At 44.4% G+C, this 20668-nt stretch overlaps 1 protein-coding gene across 2 annotated transcripts in view; it reads right to left on the reverse strand.

The window, feature by feature from the left end:
* Positions 1 to 17177, reverse strand: part of LOC124279901 (low-density lipoprotein receptor-like) — a 74025-nt gene extending 56848 nt beyond the window's left edge. For both annotated transcript variants that reach the window (XM_046715782.1, XM_046715781.1), the window contains exons 1-7: positions 17069 to 17177; positions 14878 to 14985; positions 14356 to 14466; positions 6900 to 6947; positions 3491 to 3604; positions 2928 to 3041; positions 630 to 1058 (exon numbers count right to left, since the gene is read on the reverse strand). In XM_046715782.1, the coding sequence (XP_046571738.1) occupies positions 630 to 1058; positions 2928 to 3041; positions 3491 to 3604; positions 6900 to 6947; positions 14356 to 14466; positions 14878 to 14985; positions 17069 to 17135 (991 nt within the window). In that variant the 5' untranslated portion in view covers positions 17136 to 17177. The remainder of the gene's footprint in view (positions 1 to 629; positions 1059 to 2927; positions 3042 to 3490; positions 3605 to 6899; positions 6948 to 14355; positions 14467 to 14877; positions 14986 to 17068) is intronic.
* Between the last annotated feature and the right edge of the window lie 3491 nt (positions 17178 to 20668).

The following is a 20668-nucleotide window of genomic DNA, read 5'->3' on the forward strand; positions in this document are numbered from 1 at the left end:
TGATAGGAAGGGAAGGGGGGTCATTGATTTTGTACATGACATGCAGGGGGGGTCAGTTACTTTCTACATACATTTTAGGAGGGGGAGTCATCACATTGTATATGCTGCTCCATAAAAATCATCATCACCCCCTCTAGCCATAAATTATGAACGGTCCCCTACTAGTGAAGGGACAACACGGGGTTCTCGTACACCTACCAGTCACGGGATCTCACGTGGTTCTCGTACACCTACCAGTCACGGGATCTCACGTGGTTCTCGTACACCTACCAGTCACGGGATCTCACGTGGTTCTCGTACACCTACCAGTCACGGGATCTCACGTGGTTCTCGTACACCTACCAGTCACGGGATCTCACGTAGTTCTCGTACACCTACCAGTCCCGGGATCTCACGTGGTTCTCGTACACCTACCAGTCACGGGATCTCACGTGGTTCTCGTACACCTACCAGTCACGGGATCTCACGTAGTTCTCGTACACCTACCAGTCACGGGATCTCATGTGGTTCTAGTACACCTACTAGTCACGGGATCTCACGTGGTTCTCGTACACCTACCAGTCACGGGATCTCACGTGGTTCTCGTACACCTACCAGTCCCGGGATCTCACGTGGTTTCGTACACCTACCAGTCACGTTGGTTCGGTTTGTTTCTGTTTGATTAGCTTCAGAAACAAGTGTAGAGACATTTATGTTTTCACTGTCAATATTTGGGCTGTTTATGGGTGAAGACGAGTTGTGTCTGGTGATGTTCGTGGGTAGATCGTGAATGCTGGAGTTGTTGACGATGAAAGACGAGTTGTCTCTGGTGATGTTCGTGGGTAGATCGTGAATGCTGGAGTTGTTGACGATGAAAGACGAGTTGTCTCTGGTGATGTTCGTGGGTAGATCGTGAATGCTTGAGTTGTCGACAATGAAAGACGAGTTGTCTCTGGTGATGTTCGTGGGTAGATCGTGAATGCTTGAGTTGTCGACAATGAAAGACGAGTTGTCTCTGCTAAAGTCTGAGAAGTTGCCGGAACTGTTTAAGGCTGCCACGTCAGACTGATGCACTTGCCCTGAGGACATACATGATGGGTTTTTGACAGATGTACAAGCGCAGTGGGAGGAGGCTGTATGACCAGCTGGGGGACCTGGTTGACTGAATGTCACAACACCCGAAGACTAACGACTGGTTTGTCTGGTAAACTCGATAAAGTACAGCCCCCGATATTGATGGGATATAACAGAACTGGGCGTTATCTCCTCAGCCTTACAATACAGCAGGCATGTGCTGACACGCTGATATCTACAGGATAGGATGACCAAACCATGTGAAATTATATTACAGTAAGTCAGTGAGTGGGTATGTCTTCTCGCAATGATTTCATATATTATAGAGAATAAAATGACAGTTGTTTTTCAAAGAACACTTCAGTAGCTCGGCCGTTACGCTGACCACAGGATAGAATGACAAGCTACGAAAGGAATACGAGAAAACATTACAGCCTCTATATCTGTTTAGCACGTGACAGATAATTACATAAGACACAATTGTAAAGATGTCCTCAACATGTATTGTGACATATACGCCATGCATCATGACTTAAAACAGTGACTAAACAATGTTCTTTGTCTGTCTCTCTCTCACACACACACACACACACACACACACACACACACACACACACACACACACACACACAGTACGTGAAGATCCGGGTTAGACTTGGTCTTCAGTGACCCGTGCGACTGACAGGATCGGGTGGTCAGGCTCGCTGACTTCTTGACACATGTCATGGTATCCTAATTGCGTAGATCGATGTTCATGATGCTATTCACTGATATTCATATTCCAAACTCAATATTATTTACAGAAGGCCGCCATATAGCTGGACTGTTGCTGAGTTTTAAAGAACAAACCAACCAGCCAGCCAACCCAGAATAACAATGTGCCTAACTAACACATCGTCACCCCGCCTGGTACATTGTGGCCCCATCACACATCGTCACTCACTGAACCACCCCCCCACCCCCACCCCAACATATCGTCACTCCCTGGTACATTGTGCCCCAACATATCGTCACTCCCCGGTACAGTGTGCCCCCATCATATCGCCACTCCCTGGTACATTGTGCCCCCCAACATATCGCCACTCCTTGGTACATTGTGCCCCCATCATATCGCCGCTCCCTGGTACATTGTGCCCCCAACATATCGCCACTCCCTGGTACATCGTGCCCCCATCATATCGCCGCTCCCTGGTACATTGTGCCCCTATCATATCGCCACTCCCTGGTACATTGTGCCCCCAACATTTCGCCGCTCCTTGGTACATTGTGCCCCCAACATATCGTCACTCCCCGGTACATTGTGCTCCCCAACACATCGTCACTCCCCGGTACATTGTGACCCCCAACATATCGTCACTGCCACGTACATTGTGCCCCCCATCATATCGTCAACTTCTGGTACATTGTGCCCCAACATATCGTCACTCCTTGGTACATTGTGCAACCCATCATATCGTCACTCCCCGGTACGTTGTGCCCCCTATCATATCGTCACTCCCTGGTACATTGTGCTCCATATCATATCGTCAGTCCCTGGTACATTGTGCCCCCCATCATATCGTCACTCCTTGGTACATTGTGCCCCGTAGCACATCACCAATCCCTGGTACATTGTTCCCCAACATATCGTCACCTTCTGGTACATTGTGCCCCTATCAAATCGTCACCCCCAGGTACATTGTACCCCTATCAAATCGTCACTGACCGGTACATTGTGCCCCAACATATCGTCACTCCCCGGTACATTGTGCCCCAACATATCGTCGCTCCCCGGTACATTGTGCCCCGTAGCACATCACCAATCCCTGGTACACTCAACTCATCCACTATTGCTGCACTCAACGCAGGACCTATTTCACGCGCGATTTCCTCACCACAGTCTGATTCGTCGGAGTGATCGCCACAGTCAGACTCCCCGTCACAGCGCCACCTGTCGGGAATACACTGGGAGTCTGCACACTGGAAGTCTGTCTTTTTACATCGCGGGTCTGAGGGGCAGGTAAAAAATATAAACCGTGTCGATGTGTGATTTTAACAAGAACATTTGTGTACATGTATATATTTACGATGGTATATGATAACATATTACTAGTTTTAAATATGTTTTACCCCATAAGAGGTGAACGGTACTGGATGCGCGTTCTCCGCGTTAGGGCACCTTCTTCCAGATATGGACATATACACAGCCTTACAGCAGGAGCGGAAAGAGAATCACGATACGGTTTCAATGCAGGGAGTTTTCTTAGGATGTACATACTCTGTGAAGCAACCGAAGTTGGTTAGATATCGCTTTAACAACATGGGACACATTTGTAGCCTGTGCTTCTTGGGGCCACAGCTTTAATATTCTTGTTGAAAACCATTTCTTGAACTACGTATTCCTATTCAAAGTTAAACAGCATAACATCATCAACTGGTACAACAATAGTGTAAGTACACTGAGTGCAGCCCTGCTCGTCCGACCCATCACTACAGTCCACATCCAGGTCGCAGCGCCAGTCTGCTCGAATACAGTACCCCGAGTCACAGCGGAAGAAGTTGTGTTTGCAGCCTATAATGAGAAAATACATATCATGGGCTGAAGGTGCTCCTGCTATAACAATGGTAAACATGTCCATGGTAAAGTATAGAGTGGTAAACGTGTCAATGGTAAAGTATAGAGTGGTAAACGTGTCAATGGTAAAATATAGAGTGGTAAACGATGTCCATGGTAAAATATACAGTGGTAAACGTGTCAATGGTAATATATAGAATGGTAAAGGTGTCCATGGTGAAATATAGAGTGGTAAACGTGTCAATGGTAATATATAGAATGCTTAAGGTGTCCATGGTAATATATAGAGTGGTAAACGTTTTAATGGTAATATATAGAGTGGTAAACGATGTCCATGGTAAAATATACAGTGGTTAACGTGTCAATGGTAAAATATAGAATGGTAAAGGTGTCCATGGTAATATATAGAGCGGTAAACGTGTCAATGGTAAAATATAGAGTGGTAAACGTGTCAATGGTAATATATAGAGTGGTAAACGATGTCCATGGTAAAATATACAGTGGTTAACGTGTCAATGGTAATATATAGAATGGTAAAGGTGTCCATGGTAATATATAGAGTGGTTAACATGTCAATGGTAATATATAGAGCGGTAAACGTGTCAATGGTAATATATAGAGTGGTAAACGTGTCAATGGTAATATATAGAGTGGTAAACGTGTCCATGGTAAAATATAGAGTGGTAAACATGTCAATGGTACTATATAGAGTGGTAAACGTGTCAATGGTAATGGTGTCAATCCGTGTCAATCCGTGAGTTGTATCATATTGGTAGTCAAATGATTTGATCTCAAAGCATATCTAATCTAATGGTAAAAAACATTTATAGGCTTTTTCAGATTTATGACAGCCCAGGCTGAGTAGGGTTCATCATCACGTTGGGCAGCAGCTGTTTCATATGGCGTCTTGGTATGGGACGAGAGCCCATGGTGATGCAGGCTCTAGACCTCGGTAAAACCCAGGAGCACAAGTATGCAGGCTCTAGACCTTGATGAAACCCAGGGGCACAAGTATGCAGGCTCTAGACCTTGATGAAACCCAGGGGCACAAGTATGCAGGCTCTAGACCTTGATGAAACCCAGGGGCACAAGTATGCGGTCTCTAGACCTTGATAAAACCCAGGATGAAACCCAGGAGCACAAGTACAAGTATGCATGGTCTCTAGACCTTGATGAAACCCAGGGGCACAAGGCTATGCGGTCTCTAGACCTTGATGAAACCCAGGGACCTTGATGACAAGTATGCGGTCTCTAGACCTTGATGAAACCCAGGAGCACAAGTATGCGGGCTCTAGACCTTGATGAAACCCAGGATGAAACCCACAAGTATGCAGGCTCTAGACCTTGATGAAACCCAGGGCACAAGTATGCGGCTCTAGACCTTGGTGAAACTCAGGGGCACAAGTATGCAGGCTCTAGACCTTGATGAAACCCATGGGCACAAGTATGCAGGCTCTAGACCTTGATGAAACCCAGGGGCACAAGTATGCGGCCTCTAGACCTTGATGAAACCCAGGGGCACAAGTATGCAGGCTCTAGACCTTGATGAAACCCAGGAGCACAAGTATGCAGGCCTCTAGACCTTGATGAAACCCAGGGGCACAAGTATGCAGGCTCTAGACCTTGATGAAACCCAGGAGCACAAGTATGCAGGCTCTAGACCTTGATGAAACCCAGGGGCACAAGTATGCCTTGGAAACCTCTAGACCTTGGTGAAACCCAGGGGCACAAGTATGCAGGCTCTAGACCTTGATGAAACCCAGGAGCACAAGTATGCAGGCCTCTAGACCTTGATGAAACCCAGGGGCACAAGTATGCGGTCTCTAGACCTTGATGAAACCCAGGGGCACAAGTATGCGGTCTCTAGATCTTGATGAAACCCAGGAGCACAAGTATGCAGGCTCTAGACCTTGATGAAACCCAGGAGCACAAGTATGCAGGCTCTAGACCTTGATGAAACCCAGGAGCACAAGTATGCAGGCTCTAGACCTTGATGAAACCCAGGGGCACAAGTATGCAGGCTCTAGACCTTGATGAAACCCAGGGGCACAAGTATGCGGTCTCTAGACCTTGATGAAACCCAGGGGCACAAGTATGCGGCCTCTAGACCTTGATGAAACCCAGGAGCACAGGTATGCGGCCTCTAGACCTTGATGAAACCCAGGGGCACAGGTATGCAGGCTCTAGACCTTGATGAAACCCAGGGGCACAGGTATGCAGGCTCTAGACCTTGATGAAACCCAGGGGCACAAGTATGCGGCCTCTAGACCTTGGTGAAACCCAGGAGCACAAGTATGCAGGCTCTAGACCTTGATGAAACCCAGGGGCACAGCTATGCGGCCTCTAGACCTTGATGAAACCCAGGGGCACAAGTATGCGGCCTCTAGACCTTGATGAAACCCAGGGGCACAAGTATGCAGTCTCTAGACCTTGATGAAACCCAGGGGCACAAGTATGCGGTCTCTACACCTTTGTGGAACCCAGGAGCACAAGTATGCAGGCTCTAGACATTGATGAAACCCAGGGGCACAGGTATGCGGCCTCTAGACCTTGATGAAACCCAGGGGCACAGGTATGCAGGCTCTAGACCTTGATGAAACCCATGGGCACAGGTATGCAGCCTCTAGACCTTGGTGAAACCCAGAGGCAGAAGTATGCAGGCCTCTAGACCTTGGTGAAACCCAGGGGCACAAGTATGCGGCCTCTAGACCTTGGTGAAACCCAGGGGCAGAAGTATGCGGCCTCTAGACCTTGATGAAACCCAGGGGCAGAAGTATGCGGCCTCTAGACCTTTATGAAACCCAGGGGCACAAGTATGCGGCCTCTAGACCTTGGTGAAATCCAGGGGCACAAGTATGCGGCCTCTAGACCTTGGTGAAACCCAGGGGCACAAGTATGCGGCCTCTAGACCTTGATGAAACCCATGGGCACAGGTATGCGGCCTGTAGACCTTGATGAAACCTTGATGAAACCCAGGGCACAAGTATGGTGCTGACCAACCTGAACCCAACCTAGGTGAACCACCTGTAGAATTGGACAGAAATGTAAAAACACCATCCTAAGGGACACAAGTAAAATGGACAAAACCCTAAAATGGAAACCACTCAACCATCGAATCAAAGCATCAGCCTCAGCTTCCAACAAAGGTGATCGGAGCCTCACACTGTAAATTGGACAGAAATGTAAAATAGACACCATCCTAAGATGGACACCACTCTAAAATGGACAAAACCCTAAAATGGAAACCACTCAAAGCATCGAATCAAAGCATCAGCCTCAGCTTCCTACTCACCATAAGATGGAGTTGTGGGAGGTGGAGATGTAGCAGGCTGTTCTTGTCCTGCGTATTTTATCTTGCGAACACAACAGCTCACTGTACGGGGATGACCATGTCTGTTATCTATATATGAAATACCAAGGTCATGGCGCGCCCCTGGTTAACTAATCCATATACAACTATTGTGTCTGCACGACCTGGTGGGGTCTTTTCTAAGTCTTCACGTATTGCCCTAACATTATGACAACCTGTATGATTACATGGTGTATTTTAAATCAGAATGAAAGCAGTTATTTCTTCTCAAATTAGCAACAAAATGCGCAAGATCTTCTGCACGGTTAATTCATACACCTGGAAGTTCTTACCAGGACATTGAATGACGTATTTGGAAATCTTTCAGAATAACTGAGGTAGAAGCGAACATTGTCAAGATTTCAAAGAGCGTCATAAGCCTCTTGCAGACTACAGCATTCAAGGCCTCAGTAAAGTTGTGAAAAAGGGTTTATGGAGGACATTTTTAAGTATAATGATACTGAGAATACTCTAACACTTGATTGCCTCATACAAGAACTGACAACATTCATTGACTTGTGATGTCCTTCTTCCTAGCGGTTTTTCAAAGCGCCAGGAGTTGTCACCCATGACAAGCGCGGGAAACTTCACAACTTTTCCTAAGGTACCTTTAGTGAAAAGTATTCCGGGATTCCGGGGGAAGGATTGGCGGTCCTTTACCTTGAGTGTTAGAGGTAGTATTCTAAGAAGTACTAGTATTACCATTGTTGATAATACATCAAACTTCTTACAAATACGTCCTTCTAACGTTTGATTGTCGAATCCCACATAGGCTTGATGCGCCCAGAGTACCCCGGACTAGGCTTGGAAGGCAACCACACTACGCACAAATCTAGATGTTTACTGATAAGACGACATATAGACCTGCGTCTGGTTGATATGACAACACTTAAGAACGTCTCTGCGGCTGTACTTAATGATTTGGTGGACTATGACGTAATTCCTGGTGAATGATACCACTCTCCTACCCAGAGTTCCATGCGATCAGCATAGTATAGTATGACCATAAATTATTGAGAATTTTAGGAATATGTTTAATTGGATTTCTAGTATAAACAACCTTGACCAGCTATCAAGTGTTTGGTTTCATTCAAGAGAGACAACTCCGTTAATCCTTTTTCATTAGTGATTTTCTCAGATGAAAGTTCTGTGTGTCTGTTTCCTAATACACTGAAATTCTGGACCAAACAAACTGAAAAACCTTGTATTAACGCCCAAAGTACAGTCCGAAATTTAACGTGTGTGGTGGCATATCTTTGTTAGGGTCAACGCCCCTCTGTGTATTTTAAGGGAATATGAACAGTGAGCGGTACACAGATATTCTCGAGGGACATTTATTTCCATCTGCTCATGTCTTTTATGGAAATGTTTGGATTTTCAAGCAGGACAACGACCCAAAACATCGTTCAAAGCATTCACAGGCCTGGTTTCGGACCCAAAATATGACATTATTAGATTGGCCAAGCTATAGCCCTGACCTAAATCCAATAGAAAATGTTTGGGGACTTATGAAGGAAAGTGTCAATAAGAAACATCTGACAAATATTGCTGAAATGAAAGAAGAGGTGGTCCGATATTGGACAGCATGGACCACGACTTTCTAACTTCTTTGATCAGTAGTATGCCCCGCCGCATTGAAGCCTGCATTGTTGCCCATGGTGACTTGACAAAATACTAACTGTTCACCTGTCTTTGAATCTGGAGTTATGTTCTGCTAATATTCACATTTAATACGTGAGGAATGAGTGAAAAAAAAATAATACAATCTTTAAATTCTCAATAATTTCTGGTTGTACTGTACCTCTGTCACATCTTGCACCGTCCATTCAATATAATGTACATATTTCTCAACTCTTTATTTTTGACGAGTCTACACATCTTATTAAACATCTTTGATAGAATGGTATAGTTTCATTGAGAAAATATCCTAAAACATGTAACACTATTTCGATTTGCGTAGCGATCCTTTGTTTCCATAGGTTGTACGCCTCCACGTGTTGTGATCGAAGCCGACGGAGGGCAAACGATGCAGCCAGTTTGATACATAGAAAATACTAAACGATGTACCGTGTAGTACCATATTTATGAAACGAGTGAATGGTTTGGTATCTAACGTCATAAACCGTACTGTCGCAGTTGTGGAAGAATATTTATGTAACAATGTAAAATATCACGAAGAGCGCACCGAAAAGCTTGCGTTATGCCAGTCTCTTTTTATTTATGAATATGAACGTGTGTTTACAAAAGAGACAAAAAGTCCGGTTACGTGATATGCAAATTAGTCTGCAGTGATGTTGTGCTGAGTCATCACTGCGCCGGAGTGTGGAATGATACCTCACATGACGACACAGTAACTACACTTTGAATTAACCGTATCTTTGATGACGAGCTGATGACGTCATAGTGGATACTCTTTATGACGTCACTTCAGCTAACAATGTATTTGATAACGTCACCGGTTAATGGTACCTCAAATGACGTCATGGTGACCTTACAATGATGTCACTCCCAGTACTTTTATTGTCCACACCATGAACACGTGCTATCCCTGATTGAATATAACGTGTTTCCAATTTTAGTGGCAGTCTACCATTTCCGGTGTTAGATTCGACTATGAGCAGCAATGATCAGGATCACAATAATCAACCTTTGGTACAAACGTAATGTGGAATCATCCTCGGACTGTTATCTGTTGGTTCCTGGTATCTCTTCTCAAAAGACAAACAGGCCTGTGGGTCCAGGCATAAGCATGTTCTCCATTTTCTCCTCCCTAGAGGAAGGCTAAACGGTAAGGATAGATTGGGAAACAACTCGTGCAGTCCTTGCAAGTCCTAGGTCCCATCTCTCAGGCAAAAGGTGGAACCCACTGACATGTTGACATGATCTTGACACCATCTTCCACCAGGCTGATGGCTCGAATCTCATGAGGCCGGAGTCACCAATAGGAGGGAGGTTGCCCTACTACCATGGCAAGCTTAATAGTTTCGTTGATCTCCGCTGCCACTGTACCTTTGGTTATATCTCTATCGGGCTGATCCTGGCAAGATAACCATAGCCTGTGACGTCCTTGGCGAAAAACCTCTGTTTTGTCAAGATACTAACTGGGCATAAAACTGTGTCGGGTAAACCTGTGTAGGGTAGGAGCCAGAGAAGGGACAATAAACACTCCTTGTTCTAGAGTAGGAGCCAGAGAAAGGACAGTAAACACTCCTTGTTCTAGAGTAGGAGCCAGAGAAGGGACAGTAAACACTCCTTGTTCTAGAGTAGGAGCCAGAGAAAGGACAGTAAACACTCCTTGTTCTACAGTAGGAGCCAGAGAAAGGACAGTAAACACTCCTTGTTCTAGAGTAGGAGCCAGAGAAAGGACAGTAAACACTCCTTGTTCTAGAGGAGCCAGAGAAAGGACAGTAAACACTCCTTGTTCTACAGTAGGAGCCAGAGAAAGGACAGTAAACACTCCTTGTTCTACAGTAGGAGCCAGAGAAAGGACAGTAAACACTCCTTGTTCTAGAGTAGGAGCCAGAGAAGGGACAGTAAACACTCCTTGTTCTACAGTAGGAGCCAGAGAAAGGACAGTAAACACTCCTTGTTCTACAGTAGGAGCCAGAGAAAGGACAGTAAACACTCCTTGTTCTAGAGTAGGAGCCAGAGAAAGGACAGTAAACACTCCTTGTTCTAGAGTAGGAGCCAGAGAAGGGACAGTAAACACTCCTTGTTCTAGAGTAGGAGCCAGAGAAGGGACAGTAAACACTCCTTGTTCTGCAGGAGCCAGAGAAAGGACAGTAAACACTCCTTGTTCTAGAGTAGGAGCCAGAGAAGGGACAGTAAACACTCCTTGTTCTAGGGTAGGAGCCAGAGAAAGGACAGTAAACACTCCTTGTTCTAGAGTAGGAGCCAGAGAAAGGACAGTAAACACTCCTTGTTCTAGAGTAGGAGCCAGAGAAGGGACAGTAAACACTCCTTGTTCTAGAGTAGGAGCCAGAGAAGGGACAGTAAACACTCCTTGTTCTACAGTAGGAGCCAGAGAAAGGACAGTAAACACTCCTTGTTCTACAGTAGGAGCCAGAGAAAGGACAGTAATCACTCCTTGTTCTACAGTAGGAGCCAGAGAAAGGACAGTAAACACTCCTTGTTCTAGAGAATGAGCCAGAGAAGGGACAGTAAACACTCCTTGTTCTAGAGTAGGAGCCAGAGAAGGGACAGTAAACACTCCTTGTTCTGCAGTAGGAGCCAGAGAAAGGACAGTAAACACTCCTTGTTCTAGAGAATGAGCCAGAGAAGGGACAGTAAACACTCCTTGTTCCAGGGTAGGAGCCAGAGAAAGGACAGTAAACACTCCTTGTTCTAGAGTAGGAGCCAGAGAAGGGACAGTAAACACTCTTTGTTCTAGAGTAGGAGCCAGAGAAGGGACAGTAAACACTCCTTGTTCTAGAGTAGGAGCCAGAGAAGGGACAGTAAACACTCCTTGTTCTAGAGGTCTCAAAGCAGACTTCTGATTCTTGGTCAGGAACTCAGGTGATTCTCTAATCGTGATTCTGGAGGGATTGTTTGGGAATGTAATGGACCTGACACCCCTTGCATGCAACTGGGACACCTTTGAGGCTGTGTTGCAAGTGTAGCAGCCATAAACTGTCCGAGTCTCTTGCTGGTTTTCGAACCACGGACCTTGTGATCAGAAGTCGGACGATGACCTTTAGGATCCATTGGTCGGCTGTAATGATCTTCCAGTTTCCCGTAATTGTGACAAACATCGCCCACGGGACCCTGGGAAGCCTGAGATCTGTTTCCACTATGAGGTGATTGTGATCGCTGTCGACTTGGGACCAGACTTGGCACATTTCTGCAACGAGAAGGACTTGCTGTATCCTCTGGCCGATGTCTTCACATTGCTACTGGTGTTCTATCCGAGGTTGACTCGTCCAAACCTCTTCTGTTGGCCTCGCGCGGTTTACACCCTTCTTGGCCCCTTGCGAGAAGTCTTGATTGGCCGTAACCGCTAAACAGCTGGTTCTCCATAGCCTGGGAATAGATAATGTTATGTATGTCAAGAGATATCAAAATTGATGAAAGTGATGGCCTCTGCGAAGGAGATGAACTACGCTGCAAGCTTTGCCAAGTGTGTCTAAAGTCAGACATCGCCTTGACATATTTTCCAGGGAGCCGTGTAGCATATGGGCTGTGACATCAGCAATCTCTTGTTTAACTAAGGATGGGTCATCGGCTGCATCAGCCTCCGTGGCAGGTGGTATCTTCCTGATGGCAGAGATAAGCCAGTAGTTGGATATTGTTGATAAACTGATATGGACTCGCATTACCCCAGGACCATTGTGCATCCTCCCTGCTGCTGGTGTGGACCGTAGGGTTAACCTGGGGTGGTGTCGCCCGTACTGTGGTCTGTACGGATGGTCTGGTATGTGTTGTGGTCCATTCAGTCTGTGTAACGGATGTCTCCGTGAGCTTACCTGTCGTACGATCCGTCTCTGAAGAACCCTTGTGGGTCGTCCAGGTGGCCCGTGTCTCCACTGCTAGTGCCCGTGTCGCTATACAGTCCCGTGTGATAACGGTAATTGTAGGTCCAGCTGGTCATCGCTGTATGGTTAGCCTGAGACGGCTCGTATTGCTAGGCTGGTGTCGCCCATGCGGCTAGACTGGCCCGTGTCGCTCGTATTGCTAGGCTGGTGTCGCCCATGCGGCTAGACTGGCCCGTGTCGCTCGTATTGCTAGGCTGGTCCTTGCGGCTGGTAAGATCCGTTCGGCACGTGATGACCGTATGGTTAGCCTGGCCCGGACGACTGGTATGGTCCGTGTGACAGGTGAAGTCTGTGAAGTCGTGGTGACTCAGAGATGTTGTCCAGGGCCCCGTTCCTCAAAGTGACCATAGCGCTACGATTGTCGTAAGCCTTTGTTAAAGTATGGGAGTTACGACAATCGTAGCGCTATTCATTATATAATCAGAACATAAAACTTACACCTGGAAATTTAACATAGAACAAGTAACCACGTGTGACCATGTGCGCCACTAGAAAAATTACGAAGTTTCCCGCGCTTGTCAGGGAAGACAACTCTCGTGGACATCGCTTGGGAAGACCGCTATGAGGTAGGACATTACAACTCAAGGCATGTTTTAATTCTTTCTATTCAGTTAACTCGGGGTATCAGAAATAAATTTCAGGAAATAAGGCAATCAAGTGTCAGAGGGACGTATAAGAGATTCGAATGTTCACGCGCCAGTGGTAACAATGATTCCTTTATGTTTCTTGTGGCATAGGTTCCCGTGTAGGTTCCCGGCAACCAATTGAGGAGCTTTTGCATTTGTTTATGACAAATGCCATCGAAAGGACAGGGTCGCCCCTATTTTCAGGGTAGGAAAGGACAGGGTACGTCCCTATTTTCTGGGCAGCAATGGACAGGGTACGTCCCTATTTTCTGGGCAGGAATGGACAGTGTACGTACCTATTTTCTGGGCAGGAAAGGACAGGGTACGTCCCTATTTTCTGGGCAGGAATGGACAGTGTACGTACCTATTTTCTGGGCAGGAAAGGACAGGGTACGTCCCTATTTTCTGGGCAGGAAAGGACAGGGTACGTCCCTATTTTCTGGGCAGGAAAGGACAGGGTGCGTCCCTATTTTCAGGGCAGGAAAGGACAGGGTACGTCCTTATTTTCTGGGCAGGAAAGGACAGGGTACGTCCCTATTTTCTGGGCAGGAAAGGACAGAGTACGCCCTATTTTCTGGGAAGGAAAGGACAGGGTACGTCCCTATTTTCTGGGCAGGAAAGGACAGGGTACGCCCCTATTTTCTGGGCAGGAAAGGACAGGGTACGCCCCTATTTTCTGGGCAGGAAAGGACAGGACTAGTTTACTCGAACACCTGGTGTCATGTGAAAGTGATTCATAGACACGTGCTCGTGAAGTAGTCGGAATCATAGAAACATCTCTGCTTTAGAAGGGATTTCTAATTAATGTGGAAAGTATTTTATCGCTTTTTTTTAAATGTTTGTGATGTCTCTTTTTCTGTCCAAACAAATGCTATTGTTTATAATATGTGCAGGTGTACACTGACTAAGACGAAATGACGAAACCCGTGAAGATCCGGGTTAGACTTGATCTTCAGTTACCCGTGCTTGTCGTAAGAGGCGACTAACGGGATCGGGTGGTTCGGCTCGCTGACTTGTTTGACACATGTAAAACTAAAGTCACTCACTCACACTCACTAGACGTGTTATTTGATGTTGATGCACGTTGTTCCACGCCAGAACGTCAGAGCATCACACTCTAGGCCACTCATACAGCCAGGTAACCAGTACATCACACTCTAGGCCACTCATACAGCCAGGGAACCAGTACATCACAGAGACCACTCTCTGGTCGAGAGTGATGCACCATGCCCGTGCACTTACCACATTCCAGTTCATCTGTCCCATCTCTACAATCACTCTCTCCGTCACAGCGCCACCTACTGGGTATACACTGTGTGTCCAAACACTGGAACTGGTCCTTCTTACAGGAAACTGGAACACACAGAGTAGATCTCTCACAAGACATCACTGAACACACAGAGTAGATCTCTCACAAGACATCACTGAACACACTGTAACACAGAGTAGATCTCTCACAAGACATCACTGAACACACAGAGTAGATCAGACATCACTGAACACACAGTTCTGTCACTGAACCATGACATCACTGAACACACAGAGTCACATGGACATCACTGTAACAACACATCGCTGACAGCATGTAGTTCTGTAACAACACATCGCTGACAGCATGCAGATCTGTCACATGACATTACTAAAAATGTTTTTGTTGTATGTGAACTTCGAGATTCATCATCGAGATGCGTCACAGATTCATGCTTCTTAAATAGCAAGTGTATGCTCTTAAAATTGTGAGACAAATGATGGAATAGCCCTGACCTGAACAAACCTCATCGGATCCATCTTGGCAGTCAGCCTCCCCGTCACAGACCCACGCAGACACAATACATTCACCAGAGGTGCACTGGAAGTGGGAAGTGCTGCAACCTACAACACACCAAGAGATGGGAGTCGATATAATCTGCACAATATGTGAGATGGGAGTCGATATAATCTGCACAATATGTGAGATGGGAGTCGATATAATCTGCACAATATGTGAGATGGGAGTCGATATAATCTGCACAATATGTGAGATGGGAGTCGATATAATCTGCACAACATGGGAGATGGGAGTAGATATAATCTGCACAATATGGGAGATGGGAGTAGATATAATCTGCACAATATGGGAGATGGAAGTAGATATAATCTGCACAATATGGGAGATGGAAGTAGATATAATCTGCACAATATGTGAGATGGAAGTAGATATAATCTGCACAATATGTGAGATGGGAGTAGATATAATCTGCACAATATGAGAGATGATGGATATAATCTGCACAATATGAGATGGATAAATCTGCACAATATGAGATATGTCAGATGGAAGTAGATATAATCTGCACAATATGAGAGATGGAAGTAGATATAATCTGCACAATGATGTAGATATAAGATGGAGTAGATATAATCTGCACAATATGTGAGATGGAAGTAGATATAATCTGCAATATGACAATATGATGTAATCTGCACAATATGGAAGTAGATATAATCTGCACAATATGAGAGATGGGAGTAGATATAATCTGCACAATATGAGAGATGGAAGTAGATATAATCTGCACAATATGAGAGATGGAAGTAGATGAAGATGGAAGTAGATATATCTGCACAATATGAGAGATGGGAGTAGATCTAATCTGCACAATATGAGAGATGGGGAGTAGATATAATCTGCAATAATATGAGTAGAGATGGGGGAGTAGATATAATCTGCACAATATGTGAGATGGGGAGTAGATATAATCTGCACAATATGAGAGATGGAAGTAGATATAATCTGCACAATATGAGAGATGGAAGTAGATGTAATCTGCACAATATGAGAGATGAGAGATATAATCTGCACAATATGAAGTAGATGATATAATCTGCACAATATGAGAGATGGAAGTAGATATAATCTGCACAATATGAGAGATGGAAGTAGATATAATCTGCACAATATGTGAGATGGAAGTAGATGTAATCTGCACAATATGTGAGATGGAAGTAGATATAATCTGCACAATATGTGAGATGGAAGTAGATGTAATCTGCACAATATGAGAGATGGAAGTAGATATAATCTGCACAATATGAGAGATGGAAGTAGATATAATCTGCACAATATGAGAGATGGAAGTAGATATAATCTGCACAATATGTGAGATGGAAGTAGATATAATCTGCACAATATGAGAGATGGAAGTAGATATAATCTGCACAATATGAGAGATGGAAGTAGATATAATCTGCACAATATGAGAGATGGAAGTAGATATAATCTGCACAATATGAGAGATGGAAGTAGATATAATCTGCACAATATGAGAGATGGAAGTAGATATAATCTGCACAATATGAGAGATGGGAGATATAATCTGCACAATATGAGAGATGGAGTAGATATAATCTGCACAATATGAGAGATGGAAGTAGATATAATCTGCACAATATGAGAGATGATAGATATAATCTGCAGATATAAATCTGCACAATATGATGAGATGGGAGTAGATATAATCTGCACAATATGAGAGATGGAGAAGATATGTGAATCTGCACAATATGAGATGGAAGTGAGATGGCACAATATGAGAGATGGAGTAGATATAATCTGCACAATATGAGATGGGAGTAGATATAATCTGACAATATGAGATGGAAGTAGATATAATCTGCACAATATGAGAGATGGAAGTAGATATAATCTGCACAATATGAGAGATGGGAGTAGATATAATCTTCACAATATGAGAGATGGAAGTAGATGTAATCTGCACAATATGAGAGATGGGAGTCGATATAATCTGCACAATATGAGAGATGGAAGAAGATATAATCTGCACAATATGAGAGATGGGAGTCGATATAATCTGCACATTACGAGAGACTAGACTGGTTGCAATTTACTACACAAAGGCTGGAGACGATGTAACCTGATGTAATCATATAATACCAGAAACGCAATTAGTAATACCACCTTGCACAGTTGCAAATTGCACTGTGAGTAAAACAAGAGTCCATTTGATGATCCTGTGGTCCATGGTGGTGTCGGTCCCTCCCCAGCACAGCGTGACTCGAGGAGGAGGAGGCTGACTGACGTGAAACACGAGAAGGGGGCATGTGGGTCGCATGTAGAAATGGTATCAATCTGTCATAGTCGGGGGCCTGGAGAGGCTGGTATCATTACTATTGGACAGTGATTCATAAACAGATTTTACTCGCATTCTGTATCAAGCAGATATTTGGACAGGTTAGGGAAACGGTTTGGGTCTTTATGTAATGAACAGAACACCAGGCACACAGTTAAAGAAACAAGAAATGAAATATACTGGCATATCATAAAGAATTACAAGAAATCCTGTCCTGACATTCTGCTTACACACACACGCACGTACGCACGCACGCACGCACATACATACATACATACATACTCCTAGATAAGAAACTGAAGTACGCGCAGGTACGCGCGGTTTAGGTCGAATTTAATGTGTTCTCCACAACATTCAGAGACTAGATAATAATAACCCGTTCTTCAATTTTCAATATCAAGTGTATGAACTTCATGTATCAAAATGCATGCAAGAAATGAGTAAATTCATTGTGCACAAAGTCCATGTGCCACGCGCGATACGTGACATCAAATTTCACGCAAAGTGCTTTGCTACACGTTTATTTAGGGCTTTTTTGAAAATTTCACATACATTTTATTTTATGCAATTTTATGCTATGCACAGTTATTTTATCCGTGAGTACATAACTTCTCAGACATTGTCAGTACATAACCTCTCAGAAATTGTCAGTACATAACCTCTCAGACATTGTCAGTACATAACCTCTCAGACATTGTCAGTACATAACCTCTCAGACATTGTCAGTACATAACCTCTCAGACATTGTCAGTACATAACCTCTCAGACATTGTCAGTACATAACCTCTCAGACATTGTCAGTACATAACCTCTCAGACATTGTCAGTACATAACCTCTCAGACATTGTCAGTACATAACCTCTCAGACATTGTCAGTACATAACCTCTCAGACATTGTCAGTACATAACCTCTCAGACATTGTCAGTACATAACCTCTCAGACATTGTCAGTACATAACCTCTCACACATTGTCAGTACATAACCTCTCAGACATTGTCAGTACATAACCTCTCAGACATTGTCAGTACATAACCTCTCAGACATTGTCAGTACATAACCTCTCAGACATTGTCAGTACATAACCTCTCAGACATTGTCAGTACATAACCTCTCAGACATTGTCAGTACATAACCTCTCAGACATTGTCAGTACATAACCTCAGAGACATTGTCAGTACATAACCTCTCAGACATTGTCAGTACATAACCTCTCAGATATTGTCAGTACATAACCTCTCAGACATTGTCAGTACATAACCTCTCAGACATTGTCAGTACATAACCTCTCAGACATTGTCAGTACATAACCTCTCAGACATTGTCAGTACATAACCTCTCAGACATTGTCAGTACATAACCTCTCAGACATTGTCAGTACATAACCTCTCAGACATTGTCAGTACATAACCTCTCAGACATTGTCAGTACATAACCTCTCAGACATTGTCAGTACATAACCTCTCAGACATTGTCAGTACATAACCTCTCAGACATTGTCAGTACATAACCTCTCAGACATTGTCAGTACATAACCTCTCAGACATTGTCAGTACATAACCTCTCAGACATTGTCAGTACATAACCTCTCAGACATTGTCAGTACATAACCTCTTGTCAGTACATTGTCAGTACATAACCTCTCAGACATTGTCAGTACATAACCTCTCTCAGACATTGTCAGTACATAACCTCTCAGACATTGTCGGTACATAACCTCTCAGACATTGTCAGTACATAACCTCTCAGACATTGTCAGTACATAACCTCTCAGACATTGTCAGTACATAACCTCTCAGACATTGTCAGTACATAACCTCTCAGACATTGTCAGTACATAACCTCTCAGACATTGTCAGTACATAACCTCTCAGACATTGTCAGTACATAACCTCTCAGACATTGTCAGTACATAACCTCTCAGACATTGTCAGTACATAACCTCTCAGACATTGTCAGTACATAACCTCTCAGATATTGTCAGTACATAACATAACCTCTCAGACATTGTCAGTACATAACCTCTCAGACATTGTCAGTACATAACCTCTCAGACATTGTCAGTACATAACCTCTCAGACATTGTCAGTACATAACCTCTCAGACATTGTCAGTACATAACCTCTCAGACATTGTCAGTACATAACCTCTCAGACATTGTCAGTACATAACCTCTCAGACATTGTCAGTACATAACCTCTCAGACATTGTCAGTACATAACCTCTCAGACATTGTCAGTACATAACCTCTCAGACATTGTCAGTACATAACCTCTCAGTACATAACCTCTCAGACATTGTCAGTACATAACCTCTCAGACATTGTCAGTACATAACCTCTCAGACATTGTCAGTACATAACCTCTCAGACATTGTCAGTACATAACCTCTCAGACATTGTCAGTACATAACCTCTCAGACATTGTCAGTACATAACCTCTCAGACATTGTCAGTACATAACCTCTCAGACATTGTCAGTACATAACCTCTCAGACATTGTCAGTACATAACCTCTCAGACATTGCAGTTGCATATAACTGATTCAATCATGACATCATTACAGTAAAATCATCACTTTACGAATTTCAAAAACATGATTATCCAGAAAGTGTTTGGTAAAACCACAGAGGGCTATTAAAGCCACTTGGTCATAGTAAAATGTCAGTATCTGGTGTGACCACCATGAGCATCGATAACAGCTTGGCAGCGGTGACCCATAGAAGAAAGGAGATGCCGAATGCTGTCTTGAGGAATGTTTGATAGACTTGCTGAAGTAATGCGTGCAGTTCTTGTAGTGTCTGAGGTGGCGGATTACGCTGGCGCAAGCGTCGATCATAGATGTTCATTGGGGGGCAAAGTGGGTGATCAAGAAGGTCAAGGTAACACCTGAACGTTGTTTTGCTGGAGGAAGTCCTGGCAAACACGTGCAACGTGAGGTTGAACATTGTCATGCCGGAAAGATCCACCACTGACGTTGAAGGAAACGAGGTGAGCTGGCAAAATCTCGTCTCAATAGCGAACCCATTCAATTCACCTGCCACGTGCACAAGAGCTGTCTGGCCATTATGATGGATACTTAACCACACCATGACACTTCCACCACCAAATCTATCGACCTGCTGTACACAGGTATCGGCGTAACGTTCGTTCCGACGTCTGTATACACGTGAACGTCTATCAGCACGTCCTTTAAGAAACTGAGACCCATCCGAAAACAAAATTGTCCTCCATCTTGCCCGCGGCCATTTCACTCGTTGTCTGCACCATTGTAGACATTCGGCCCGGTGACGTTGTGTCAAGATGTTATGTCGAACTGGTGTCTTCTGGCAAAAAGTGTCCGGCTTCCCGTAAACGATTGCGCACTGTCTGGTCGGAGATTCGGCACAGTCCAGGGATTTGGGTTGTTGTGGATGTTGCGGCCGTGGT

This window comes from Haliotis rubra, unplaced genomic scaffold (genome assembly GCF_003918875.1).
Source record: "Haliotis rubra isolate DU_JTF1 unplaced genomic scaffold, ASM391887v1 Scf258, whole genome shotgun sequence".
Taxonomy (NCBI): Eukaryota; Metazoa; Mollusca; class Gastropoda; order Lepetellida; family Haliotidae; genus Haliotis; species Haliotis rubra.